The sequence below is a fragment of the Meleagris gallopavo genome, chromosome 21 (assembly GCF_000146605.3).
Source record: "Meleagris gallopavo isolate NT-WF06-2002-E0010 breed Aviagen turkey brand Nicholas breeding stock chromosome 21, Turkey_5.1, whole genome shotgun sequence".
In the NCBI taxonomy this organism is placed as follows: Eukaryota; Metazoa; Chordata; class Aves; order Galliformes; family Phasianidae; genus Meleagris; species Meleagris gallopavo.
In genome coordinates, this window is record NC_015031.2 from 9,658,972 (window position 1) to 9,672,319 (window position 13,348).

The window sequence follows — 13,348 nt, forward strand, 5'->3', positions numbered from 1 at the left end:
CACACAGCCCTGGTACCCCGCTCCCAACTCCGCATTGGCCGTGGCCCCCGCAGCTCGCTCGCTGCGTTCGCCGCAGGGCTGCGGGTTACAGATTAACTCCCCTCGCCTTTAAGATGGGGCTGAAGGGGGGCGCGGCCCCCGCAGATCCTGCAAAACATTAGGGGGAAGAAGGCGGACGCGGAATGAAGTCTTTTGTCCGCTCGCGGCCGCCGTAGCGAAACCCGGAAGTGTCTCCATGGAGACGGGAGGAGCCTGGGCCTAGAAGGGGGAGCGATGGAGAAATATGAGCGGATCCGGGTGGTGGGGAGAGGGGCTTTCGGGTGAGGGCAGCCCCCGAGAGCACCGGGCCTGACGGATGGGGGGGCCTTGCTACTCTGGGGGGTGGGAGGGGGAAGCAGCGCCGGACCGGTGGCACCCCGGACTGAGAGGCGCAGGCCCTGTTACCATGGCGACGGGGTGCCTGGGCCTTGTTGCCATGGCAACGCGAGGGTCAGCCGCTGTGTGGCACCCTGGGGTGGGGGCCTGGCCTCGGCTGTTGCCGTGGTGATGGGAGGGGGGTGCATCATACCTTACTCTGGGGTGGTAACAGGCACTGTTACCGTAGTGACATGGAGAGACGGGGGGCTATGCGTCACCTAGGGGTGGTGGCCAGGCCCCGTCCCTCCCTGCTGAGGCCTTGTCCCTACAGCATCGTGCACCTGTGTCTGCGCAAGGCCGACCAGAAGCTGGTCATCCTGAAGCAGATCCCTGTGGAGCAGATGAGCAAGGATGAGCGGCTGGCGGCGCAGAACGAGTGCCAGGTCCTCAAGCTGCTCAGCCACCCCAACGTCATCGAGTACTATGAGAACTTCCTGGAGGACAAGGCTCTCATGATTGCTATGGAGTATGCTCCAGGTGGGCCCCGTGCACCCCTCACGCCTGGCAGTGGCTCCTCAGCAGGTCCGGGGGATGCCGGGCATTCAACTCTCCATGGATCAGGCTGCTTTGGCTCCATGTTGTGCTCTGGGTCCTCAGAGATTCAAAATAAGGCTTTCTTGAGCAGATGTGGCCATTATATTTTTTTTGCAGAAAAGCTTCCGTGGGTCCTGGTGGGCACCAAGTTGGCCATGAACCAAGTGGCTGAGCACTGGTGCAGGTAACCCAGAGAGGTGATGGAGTCTCTTTCCCTGGAGATACTCAAAGACATCTGGATAGTTGTTTCTAGGTGGCCCTGCTTGAGCAGGAGGATGGACTTGATGATCTCCAGAGGGCCCCACCAATCTCAGCCATTCTGTGGTTTTATGTCTTGTGCCTACTCCTAACAGAAATGAAAAGATTTCTGACACACCTGCTATCATCCACCCTTGGTTTAGGTTTCACTTGTTTGTCAGCTCTTGGCCATGCTGTCAGTCCCACAGCTCTGCGTGGGAAGGTGCAATTTCTGATGAGATTTGCTATGGAGTTTAAGATTAACTCAACATTTGCATGAGGGTTTGTTAAAAGTTTCACACAAGACCTGCATTTAGACCTACCCTTCTTGACAGGGGCCTCTCAGTGCCACGTGGCCTCTCGGACTGCAAGAATTCTCTTCTGCAGAACAGGCTTATCTTGTTCTGCCATCAAGGTTTGTGTCCTGACAGGGCTCAGGGCTCCAGGAGCTGTAATTTTAGTGTGCCTTTTTCCTGCTGCCTTTGACAATATGTCAACAGCAACTTCTCTCTCACTGTGTCTTCATCCCACCAACTGTGCTGCCATTGTTCTCTGCATAGTCTCAGGAGCACTGGAGGACATGCTTTGTCCCACCACGATATGCTCTTTCTCATGCACTTGTCTTGTTAAGATGCTGCAGCTAAATCCCTTTATTTTTAGGCTGAGATTGTGCTGCCCTGTGCAGCCACCCTTGCTTATATGCCTTTGTTGTTCCTTGCAGGGGGCACACTGGCAGAGTTTATTCATAAACGCTGTAACTCCTTGTTGGATGAGGACACCATCCTACACTTCTTCGTGCAGATCCTCCTGGCTCTTCACCACGTGCATACCAAGCAGATCCTGCACCGTGACCTGAAGACTCAGAACATCCTTTTGGACAAGCATCGCATGATTGTCAAGATTGGAGACTTTGGCATTTCCAAAATCTTGAGCAGCAAGAGTAAAGCCTACACGGTGGGTGGCCCAGCTTTGCAGGGGAGCTACTTACCACCATGGCAGCAGGCTGGAAACACTGGTCTTGGCTCCATGAAAGTCTCTGGAAAGCTGCTGTGGGCAGCAAGGTTGGAGGTGGCATACTCACACTAGGCTACGTCTGTGTAACACGGTGCTGCTTTGTTACTGAGGCCTCCAGAAAAGCAAATCATCATGGTTTTATTGAGACTGTCAGCCAAACAAACACACAGCTCCCCTAAGTTTTGGTTGGTAGTGCTCCAGGCTGTAAACTGAGCCTTCCTCTTTCTTCCTTCTTACCTTTCATGGCTTCATGGTAGATTTATCTATCTCATCTAGGTTGTGGGAACTCCATGCTACATCTCCCCAGAGCTCTGTGAAGGGAAGCCTTATAACCAGAAGAGTGACATCTGGGCTTTGGGCTGCGTGCTCTATGAACTTACCAGCCTCAAGAGGGCTTTTGAAGCTGCGGTAAGACAAGACAGAGTTTACATGTAGTACAGAGAATATAGTCTCTTTCAGAGGTGAAAATACGTGCTTGGATCACGCTTCTCTCTGAGCCTGAAGGTGTGAAGGCAGAGGGCAGCACTGAAGACATCTTGCCCCTTGGTCTTGTTTCTGATTTCCCAGCGACTGTATATCTCTCTTTTGTTTTCTGTTCAGAATCTTCCTGCCTTAGTATTGAAGATCATGAGTGGGACATTTGCCCCAATATCAGATAGATACAGCCCTGACCTGCGCCAGCTCATCCTTAGTATGCTGAACCTGGATCCTTCCAAGCGGCCTCAACTGAATGAGATTATGGCCCAGTCCATCTGCATTCGCCCTCTTCTGAACCTCTACACTGATGTAGGAAGTGTTAAAATGAGAAGGCAAGTGATACTGCCACACTTGTCTCCCTTGGGAGGGACTGCCATGGCTCACAACACGTCAGACCAGCTCACTGTCTATGTTGTAAATTCCAAATAGAGTGCTGACCCTATGCTGGGTTACTGAATGTGCAGCTGCTGCAAGCCGAGCCTGGCCCTGTGGCTTGTGGCTGCAGCAGGTGTGGGCAGCAGTAACTGCAAATGGAGAGTAGTGAGCTCAGGGGGAAGGAAATTGACACCAACTTCCCTTTCTCAGGTGGTTTAAAACACCTGCCAAAGGCAGTTCTGTGAGTTGGTCAGCTGTGGCTTATGTTGTAGCTCTGCCTGGTTCTGCGATACAGGGCTCTGCAGGACCTCCGGGCTGAGCTGACAGTAAGGACTGGATTTTGTTTTGGCAGGCCTGAAAAGCCCTTGGCTCCAGTGCAATCAGTGACACACAGCCGGACGGGGGGACGAGCGAGCAGTGCCAGGCCCAGGGGTGAGTGCTGGCACAGGGCCTTCAACACAACTCCCATCTGGAAGGACCCTCTCCCTTGGGTGTCAGGGAGTTGGAGAGGTGTTTGGAGAGAAGTTGAGAAATATTGCCTTCCACGAGCACTGGAGGAGCCCACAGGGACCTCAGATCTGGGGACCAAGCAGCAGTCTTTCTCCAGCTGCCTCTTTGAGGTTTTGACCCTTTGAATCAAGTTTCTGCAGTTTCTACTGTAAAGGCTGGGAACGAGCTGAGGAGGGTGCTAAGGGAGAACCTCTCTGAGCAGGGCAGTGCAGCTGGCATTGGTTAACAATTAGCTAGAGTTGTTGTAATGCTGCTCCCCTCAGTTCTGGGATAAAATACAAGGGGCTGTTCCTTCAGCCCTGGCACTGAGCTCCCCAGCAGTCCTGTGCCAGCCTTGGACTGGTGCTCTGAGTTGGCCTGGCCCTGCTGGCAGCCCAGCAGCTGTGCTGGCACCCAGCTGGATGGTGGCTTTATCTTTCTGTGGGAGGAAAGTTAGGAATCCACTCTGATTTCTGTTTGACCCACAGGTGTTCGAGGTGGCTCGGCCAGGACAGGCATCCCCCCTCCCCTGTCGTCCATCTACACGTGGGGCAGTGGGATCACCACCCCGCTCCGTCTGCCCATGCTGAACACCGAAGTGGTGCAGGTGTCTGCTGGCAGGACACAGAAGGCTGGGGTCACCAAATCAGGGAGGCTCATCATGTGGGAGGTGAGTAATGGGGAACATGGCACAGGCAGCTGTTGGAAGGTGTTTATCTTAGTTCTCGCACACAGCCCTTGCTGCACTGAGGCACAGGAGCTGGTAGGTTTCTCTCCTCCAGGCTCCCCCGATGGGCACTGCAGGAGGCCCTTCTCTGCCAGGAGCCACTGAGCAGCTGCAGCCTCAGTTTGTGTCCCGCTTTCTGGAGGGCCAATCTGGTGTGACCATCAAACATGTGTCCTGTGGGGATCTCTTCACTGCCTGCCTCACAGGTGAGCTGTTGCCTTGGGCTTTCACTTAGAGAAGTTGTGACAGCCTGGGATACCTATTCAGAGAGGAACCCAAGAGATGCACTGGGCTGGGATGAAGACCTCTTTGGCTTGCAGGCATGATGCCATGCTGGTCAGCTGGGTCACAAAGGTCAGTCTGGTATGGGCAAGGCATAGACAGACACCTTCTGTTTCTTGTCCTGCTAGCAGTTCTGTGCAAGCCAGAACTGGCTTGCACAGTGGGGCCTGCAGTGCAAGGAATGTTTGGGAGGATCAGCGTTTCTCAGTCACATACTCTGTGAGTGTGACATGAGCAGTGATTAATGGTGACTGGCACTGCAGCAACAAGGCAGCATAAATGGGCGCCTATGAGCTCCTGCAGGGCTGGTTGTCCTCTGCTGCAAGAAGGCAGGGTCTGAAGCCCTTGGAGAGTGGGCCAGAAGCTGGCTGGGAGCAGAGTATGTACACAAGCCCAAGGCTGTGCTTGGGGAGCAAAGCCCTTCCAGTGGTCCTTTAGGAGCCCTGTCTGCCCTTCTGCTGGAGGTCGGGGCAGTAAATGACAGATATGCAGATGGCAGACTTCATAGGTGTGTGTTTGTCCTTCCTCTGCATGGCATTTCCTGCCACTGCTCTGCTGGATGGCTGCTTGCTGAGCACCCTATGTATTTAGCACCTTGACAGACTGTGGAGTTTGCAGCTCCTGCGTACACAGCTGCCATGATGCTATCACAGCGCTTTCCTATTATCATCTGATGTTTGTTTGGTGAGGCGTTGTGGTGGTTGAGGCTGCTGCTCTCTGGAAGTTTGTTGAAGGCCGTGGGGGGGCCCCCCAGCAAGTTATGAGTCACAGTGGGTCCAGGCAGAGCCTGTCCTGAGATCCATGGCCAGCCTGCGGGCTGCGTGTGCCTCGTGGGGCGTCATGTGTGCCAGTAACACGACTTCTTTCTTGCCTTTCCAGACAGGGGGATAATCATGACTTTTGGCAGTGGCAGTAACGGCTGTTTAGGGCACGGAAACTTCACGGATGTAAGCCAGGTTTGTTGTGAGGGTGCTGGGCATGCTGCTCCCCAGAGTCAGAGGATGCATTGTGCTTAAGCAGCCACATGAGGCAGCTCATCCCAGCTCCAGGGGTGTGCATCCCAGGCGTGCTCTGGCATCTGACCCCCCTCCCCCTTCTCTTCCTATCACTGCGGGTTTTAAAAGGCCCAACCTGCCTCTCTCTTTCTCTCTCCCCCCCCTACACAATGATCCCTTTGAGTGTGGGGGAAGTCAAGAGCTGCCTTGTGGTTGCTGTTGGCAGGCTCCCAGCTTGGAGCCTGCCTCCAATCACACACCTGCCTGCTTCACTCTTGGCCTGCAGCTGCCGGGGTTCACTGAGAAAAGTTATTTTTCAAAAGAGCCAGTATTTAACAAAGAGCTGTGTGCTTCCGATTGGCTTGGAGCAGTGGGGCTGAGAGCCCGTTGCTCCTTTCCAGCTTCTTCCTCTCCTGCCCTCGGATGTGACAGCAGCCAATGGCTGCCAGCCGAGCCCAGGGACTGGTGCCATTTGTTTCTGTGGTCAGCTGGCTCATTTGTGCCTGCTCTGTCCAGAGCAGCTCAGTGTTTATTGCTGAGGGACACCAACTGGGAGTTGCAGCCAAATCCCAGCAAACGGCGCTTTTCACTTGCACAAGATAATGAGATTGAGGCTGGACGTGGCGAGGTGTCAGATGTAACAGCAGGTCACAGCAGGGGCTGGGCGCAATGTGGAGATCCTGGTCTCTCCACACCCTAACGAATATGTAGCTGGTGGCTCACAGCTCCTCTGCATGAGAGGAGCCAAATGCATCCTGCACCAAGCCCCTGCCTGCTCAGAGCGTGCGTTAACCGCCCCTGGCACTCCCCCAATGGGCAGGGGGGCAAATCCCAACCCTTCAGCTCTCCAAACCATCGTGCTGGCTGCTTTCTTCCACCCTAGAGATGTTTGCATTATCTTTTGTGCTGCGTGCACGTAGACTCTTTAAAAAAAAGAAAAAAAAAAACCCTTTAGAAGACTGTTCAGAACAAAAAATTCTCTGGTGTTTGTGTTGGATGAAAACTGGGATGCTGCCAGTGCTGTGCTGTGCTGGGGGGGCAGGGAGGGAGGGATGGGAGCAGGCGGGCTGGCTGGGAGGTCTCGGCTAACGGCTGCTGCTCTTCCCCTGCCAGCCCAAGATTGTGGAGGCCCTGCTGGGCTACGAGATGGTGCAGGTGGCCTGTGGTGCATCTCACGTCCTGGCAGTTTCCAATGAACGGGAGGTGTTTGCCTGGGGCAGAGGGGATAATGGTAAGAGACGTCTGCTTAGCAGAACAGGGCTAATGCTTTCCATTACCTGTTTCCATGCCTCTTGCTGGCCTTACTTGTCTGCAGCTCTCTCCAGAGGTGCCAGGCTCGGTGGGTGTGGGCAAGTTGCTGTCACTTCACCGCAGATCAGGTCCCTGCGCTTTGGGTTTTGCTGCCTTTTGTGGTGGCAGGTCCCAGAATGAGTTCTTGGAGACAGCTTCGTGTTTCTCCTGCCAGGTCGGCTTGGGCTGGGTACCCTGGAGTGCCATAACTCCCCCCAGCAGGTAGCAGTCCCACCAGAGCATGAGGCACAGAGGGTCATCTGCGGCATCGATTCCTCCATGGTCCTCACAGTGAAGAACCAGATTCTTGCTTGTGGGAGCAACAGGTAGGGGAAATGAGGATCTGTGAGAGCTCAGAGCCTGCCTGCAGCTTCCCCTGGCCCCTCCTGTGTCTGTCATTGAAGCAGGAGCAAGAGTTTCTAGTAGGCATTTCCATGAGATCCTGCTCAGCGCTGGGGGTGTCATTATGCTAGGGCAGGATTTGATGCTGGATTCAGCCAGTTCTGAACCATGCTTTTTTCTTTGCAGGTGTAACAAGCTGGGCCTAGATCGGATCAGCTCAGCAGAGGAACCTTCCCCAGACGACCAGGTAGAAGAGGCCACCGTGTTCATGTGTGCCCAGTCAGCCCCCTTGAACCAAGAGCCAGTTGTGTGTGCTGATATCGGTACAGCACACTCAGCTGCAGTCACAGGTGTGTGCCCAGATCCCTGAGAAGGGACTGCATTTTCTCTCTCCTCCTCCTGCTTCCCTTTGCTATAGGTAAAGGGCTAAGAGAGGCTCAGTACACCCTGCTCCCAGTTTTGAAGCACTATGGAGCAGGATGCTGAGCATGATAGAGAGCAAAGGGGTTTCTGTGCATCCTTGGGTGACATACAGTTGTTTCTCTCATCTCCCATCAGCTTCTGGCCAGTGTTACACCTTTGGGAGCAACCAACACGGGCAGCTGGGCACCAACTCCTGCCGCAACAGTCGTGTGCCCCACCTGGTTGTGGGGCTCCGGGCCATGAAGGTCACTGTGGTAGCTTGTGGGGATGCCTTCACTGTGGCTATTGGAGCAGGTGAGGCTGAAACTCCCACGTCCTGCTGAGGACTGCGGGAGTTGTGTGTGCAACAAGCTCTGTCCCTCTGCAGATGGTGAGGTATGCACCTGGGGGAAAGGAGCCAGGGGACGCTTGGGCAGGAAAGATGAGGAAACAGGAACGCCAAGGCCTGTGCAGCTGGAGGAGACACATCCATACGTGGTGACCTCTGTAGCCTGCTGCCATGGGAACACACTGCTGGCTGTAAAGCGTGAGTAGGAGCTTTGCTACTGAGATTCCTGCTGTAAGGTCCCAGCCAGACATGATGCCTTGTGATGCTGTACCGAGTAACCTTGGCACATAAGCTATGTGTTATTCTAGTCCATCTAGAGCTGTAGATGAGCAGAAATAACTTGAAGCACATCAACATTCCCCTTGTGCAATACAGGGCTGTGACACTGCCTCTTCCACTGCACTGGGGGAGCAGAGAGGCAGACTCACACACTACCAGACAGGGGGGCTGGCCAGACTGCAGCTGGTGGGGAGCCGAGATGCTGTGAGTGTCCAGCGAGTAGCCAAAAAGAGCAGCTCTCTAATTGCTGCTGCTGAAATAGAAGCTGAGATTTGAGGCGTCATTTTGGCTGCTAGCTCTCCGTTGTGGTTTGGAAAAGATAGCCATGGTTTTGTGGTTCCTCTCTGCTCAGGCCAAAAGTAGCATCCTTGCGTGGTTAAAACGTGCCCATGGCGTGACCTGCCCTTCCGTTGCCTGGGTGTGAGATGGGAGCCTGGCCCAGACTGCTGGAGGGGGGCCTTTCTTCCTCCTCTGTTGGTCTGATTATGGCCTCTGCACTGGGCTGTGGGATTCCAGCCCCAGCCCACTTCAAGGAGGTTAATTACGCCCTGCAGGGGAGGAGGCCCAGCTGACTGCCCCAGCACAGCGCAGTCGGCCCTGCTGAGCTCTCACGTGATGTGTGCTGCCATGGAGGGGACAGGGAAAGGCAGACTCTTGGGGCAGGCTGTTTGTTGTGGGAATAAAAGTGTTTTGTTCTTGCAGGAAGGCTGCAAGCTGCAATCCTGCTGCTGGAGTGGCTCTGCAGCTGGGCTGTGAGCTCCCATCTGCAGCCCTGCAGAAGCAAGGCTCCAAGTCCTCATTTTGGGCTTCCATGCAGCTCAGTCTGCCTGGAAACCTCTTCAGAGAGAGCATAAGATGGTAGCTGTGACACATTTGGTATTACTGCCACTTTTAGCACCAACCAGGAGCTGGGAGGGAGTGCTGGCACTGGGAGCTGCACTCCACCTTTGGGGCTGCAGAGCACTTTCCTCCCGTGCAGCCAGCACTGTTTGTGAGTGGCTTGGACTGGTGCCCACTTTGTCATGGGGCCACTGCTGCACCTTTTTCTCAACCCCACTGCAAACACAGGCCTGGAATAGCTGGGAGAAGCTGGAGAGGAGAAGGATGGTGCAAACCCCAAGATATTTTAATTCCTTCTGCTTGTGCTCTGTGGTGTTTGGCTTTTTTTTAATGCTACCACAGGGGCAACAGGACAGAGATTGCATTGCTCATCTGTTCTTGCCTTTTGTGTTTCAGCTGCCGGGGAAGAGGCACCATCCCAGTGAGAGGGATGGCATCCAGCCTTGCCATACAGCTGCAGGCTGCTCCTGCCATGCCTGTCCTTCTGCTGGACCTACTCCCCAGATTCTGCTGCACAACAGGGAGCTCCTAACGATGGTTCCCCAGAACCAGAGCTGCTCTCGTGGGTCAGTGAAGTTTGCTGTGGCCCTGAAGTGCCTGTGTTTGGTGGGTCTTGCTGTTGGAAGTGCGTTTGGGTGCAGAAGGGCTCTCCTCTGCCGCCGGTGATGAGCACAGAGGTTGTTTTTCCCCGTGGAAACTCTCTGGTTACAAAGCCCAGGCTGACAGCTCGGTGTCTGAGAGAGCTGTCAGCCTTTGCGCAGCAGTGTCTGGAGTTACAGCCCCAGGCGCTGTGCTGGGTGACTAAGAGCAAACCTCTTTTCTAATTAGACAAGTCAGTCCTCTCCCATCCCCCCCTTCAAGCATTTTTGCCCATTTGTTGAGCTGTTCATCACTCTTCCAAGGGTCCTGCCCTGCACGGCTGGCCTAGCACGAGGCGAGCAGCATCTCGCTTGTGCAGCACGGCTGCTCCCCAAGTGCTGCCTGGGGCTCTCCAATTACAGCCTCCTGCAGCCCCAGGAGCCCAGCTGAGCATCCTCCAGCTGATGTTTGTCCTCAGGCCCCTTAAATCCTGCTGCTGCCTGGCTCCAGGCCGAGCGAGTGCGAGGCAGCAAAACACAGGGAGAGATTGTCTCTAATTGAAGTTTTTGAACCCAGATCTCTACAGGGAGATGATGAGTTTCCACCAGGGATCCTTTCTGCAGGCTGGAAGGGGCAGATCACTGTACCACAGACAGGAGTTACCTTTTTTTAATCACCAGAAGGGTCGCTTCCTTTCATGCTTTTATTCCCCCCCCTCCCCGTATTGTTGTTATTATTTTTTTTTAACTTACATCTGCCCTGGGCCATTTTCTGATGAGTTTCTGTCTCTGATCTGACATTGCCTTTCACATCCATCTTTGTGCTGTTGCCAATCCGTTGTGTATAAAGTCAGTGCTTTCATAAGCTGGCTGAGATGGAATCTCTCTAATTATTTTTGTGATCCTTTCCTGTCTTCAATGAGGGAAACCTTGTCAAGCTCTGGTAGGTGCCGACCGATCCCTCTGTCATGTGGAAGGTAATGAATTTCTGCAGCTCTCTTGCTTTTTCTGCCTCCCAGGCTCTGGCTGGGAAGAGAGCAGGTCCTGTCCAGCCGGGAAAGGCGTGTGCAGCCCTGGCTGCAGACACGACCTCCCTCCTTGGCTCCTGGCTGGGTGGGTGAATGGGTTTTTCCCTGCCTCTTTGTTTCTGGTGGAGCTGCCTTTTCAGGTGGTTACACCCTGCTATCCCGGGAAGCTGACGTGTGTTCAAAGGCTCTGCCAGTGCCTTGGCACTCGCCTTGTGCTCTGGCTTACAGGGACGTGCCAGTGGAGAGGAAGGTGTTCCCAGCTTCTAGACTGACCTGGGGACCAGGATAACAGCAGGGCTGGGTGAAATTCCCTCTGGGCTCTTGTCTTTTGTCCCCATGCTGAGCCGTGAGCACCACCAGCTCCTGCAGCAACCGGATCCTGCAGATCCCTCTTGGCTGTGCTGCGTTCAGCCTCTCCTGGGGCTCCCCACACCATGTGCAAATACAGCCCGAGAAGAGCAGGCTCCTGCTCCGGCCTCACCAGGGCTGGCAGGGGGCTGGGACAAAAATCCCTGCCACCTTTTGCCTCGTCAACGGTGGCATCAACGTGCCACCGCCCCAGGGCTGCTAAAGTAGGGCTGAGCCCCCTGTCCCCACCACTGTGCCGACAGCAAGGGGTTGTTTTACGGCTTCACACCGCAGTGCTTGGGCTGGAGGTGGCACCGGCTCAGACACTGGGACCTTTCACCTCGGGGAAGGGGGAGAACCAGCAAGCTTTGTGCCGGGCTGGGGGTTTGCCACGAGGGCTGCGGCCCTGGGGATTTCGCTTCAGCTGCGGAGCCCGGCGAGATGATTTGAATAATTTAATACCGGGCTGTGACCAAGCCTGGCGAAAGGGTAAAGGAAACAAAGAGGCCCCCGGCCCCGAGCAACAATAGCTCTTGAAACGACAAGCCGAGGCACGTCCGTGTGCCGCAGGCAGCAGCAGCCCCGGCAAATAGGGCAGTTGCATTCCTCACGTCTGCTGCTTTGTTTCCCTGCAGCAGCTCCTGGTGAAAACTCGGAATCGGGGCTTCTCCCTTCTTAGCCCCGTTTTGTTGCACGAAACGACGCGGAGAGGTCAGATCTTCGCGCTGGCAGAGCGGCGATGTGCTGGGCTGAGAATCTCTGCTCCGTGTTGCGCTGCCCCAGCAGTGAGAGGTCTGTTCGTTTTCCTCCGGGAAAAGGTTGAGGGCAGCGTGCAGGCAGGATCCATGGGCTGCTTGTTCCCATGCCCGATAAGATTACGCATCCCGCTGACCTCGGGCCGTTGCTGTCAGCAGGAAACAGCCCAAACCTCCTGCTGATCCCTGAGCTGATTTCATTCGGTTCTGGCACCCCTCTCTTGCTCCCAGCCCCGTTCCCACGAGGCTTTGCAGAAGGGCAACTTCTGTCCATCCGTCTTTTCCCCAGTGCTCTTCTGCGGGAAAAAGTCCCAAAACAGGGAGCGAGCTTTCCCCAGCACTCCTTTCCACCTCAGCTTTGGAAGCGTTGCTTTTCCATCCTCTGATTTATGCTAACCCAGGAGGAGGGATGCTGCTGGAGGAAGCCCAGATGGGTTTGGGGACGGACCTGTCACCGGGGATGGGCAACATATTGCTTCTACAAAGCCGAGTGCCCTGCCCGGAGGTGGAGTGACAGCAGAGTGCGAGCCAAACGCCTGGCTGTCACGGTGAGTGGGGGGAGAGGGTTCATTAGGGAGAGGGGGAAATGAGGGGATCTTTGTTTGCAGGGTCTGACACCTCCGTGCCGTCCTGCTGGCACCCCCAGCGCCTTCTGATGGCTTTGTCAGCTCCGGGCTAATTAGGCTGAGGTGCTCTTGAAGCGAGGTTAGAAAAGGAAAAACTTCAAACATCAAAGAGACGGAGCTAATAAAGCCTGGCGGGGGGAGCAGAACCCCACAGCCCTGTATGGAGCGTGGTTCTGAGTCCTGCCTTGGGCTCTGAGCAAACCCAGCTGGGACAAAGGCCGTCCTGTGCTGCCAATGGGGGTTTTACTGTGAGCTGGGTGAGTGACAGGGGGGAGAGGCTGAGCTCTTCCTCCTCCTCCACGTGTGAATGGAAATCTGCCAGCACGTGTGGCCGTGCTGCTGCTGCTGCCCGTGCGGGGCTGGTGAGGGATGAACACATGCTGGCAGCCCGTCAGCTGGTGCTGCTCATCTCTGGGGAAAAGGGGGGAACGCTCCCATATGCTGCTCAGCTCTGAGAGGGCGAGGAGGGGGCTGGGAGAGATCTCCCTTTATTCTGCATCCCACCCCACCTCACCCCATTCTGTCTCGCCCTAGCCGCCGCTCTCTCTCATCTCATCCTATCCCACTGCATCCTATACGACCCCATCTCATCTCCCCCTATCCCACCCCACTCTATTCTATACCACCTCATCCAATCCCACTCTATCCTATCCCACTCCATCCCATTCCATTTCACCTCATCCCACTCCATCCTGCACCAACCCCATCCCGTCCCACTCCATCCTATACAGCCACACGACCCCATCCCACTTCATCCCATACAACCCCATCTCCTATTGCCCCATCCTATCCCACTCAATCCTATACAATCCCATCCCCCTCCACTCACCTCCATCCCGTCCCCCCCATCCCATCCAACCTCTCCTATCCCCCATCAGGGCAGCCCCACGCGGTGCCCCTGACCCCCGTCCTCTCCCCGCCCGTCGCGCGGGATTCGGGGCGGTTTCGCTGCGGTTGTCGCCGC

General features: G+C 55.4%; 1 protein-coding gene across 2 annotated transcripts; it reads left to right on the top strand.

Annotated features, from left to right (window-relative positions):
* The first annotated feature begins 210 nt into the window (after positions 1-210).
* NEK8 (NIMA related kinase 8) lies at positions 211-10,498 on the top strand. Of its 2 annotated transcripts, XM_010722129.3 has the most exons (15): positions 211-320; positions 689-894; positions 1,910-2,142; positions 2,479-2,610; positions 2,803-3,011; positions 3,407-3,486; positions 4,032-4,213; positions 4,326-4,476; positions 5,432-5,508; positions 6,661-6,778; positions 7,013-7,163; positions 7,366-7,529; positions 7,738-7,896; positions 7,970-8,128; positions 9,446-10,498. In XM_010722129.3, the coding sequence occupies exons 1-15, from the start codon at positions 274-276 to the stop codon at positions 9,472-9,474; spliced, it is 2,097 nt and encodes a 698-aa protein (XP_010720431.1). In that variant the 5' UTR covers positions 211-273; the 3' UTR covers positions 9,475-10,498. The 2 variants fall into 2 exon arrangements, with proteins under 2 accessions (XP_010720431.1, XP_019477607.1); XM_019622062.2 differs by lacking the exon at positions 211-320 and having other exon boundaries at positions 400-894.
* Positions 10,499-13,348: the final 2,850 nt, after the last annotated feature.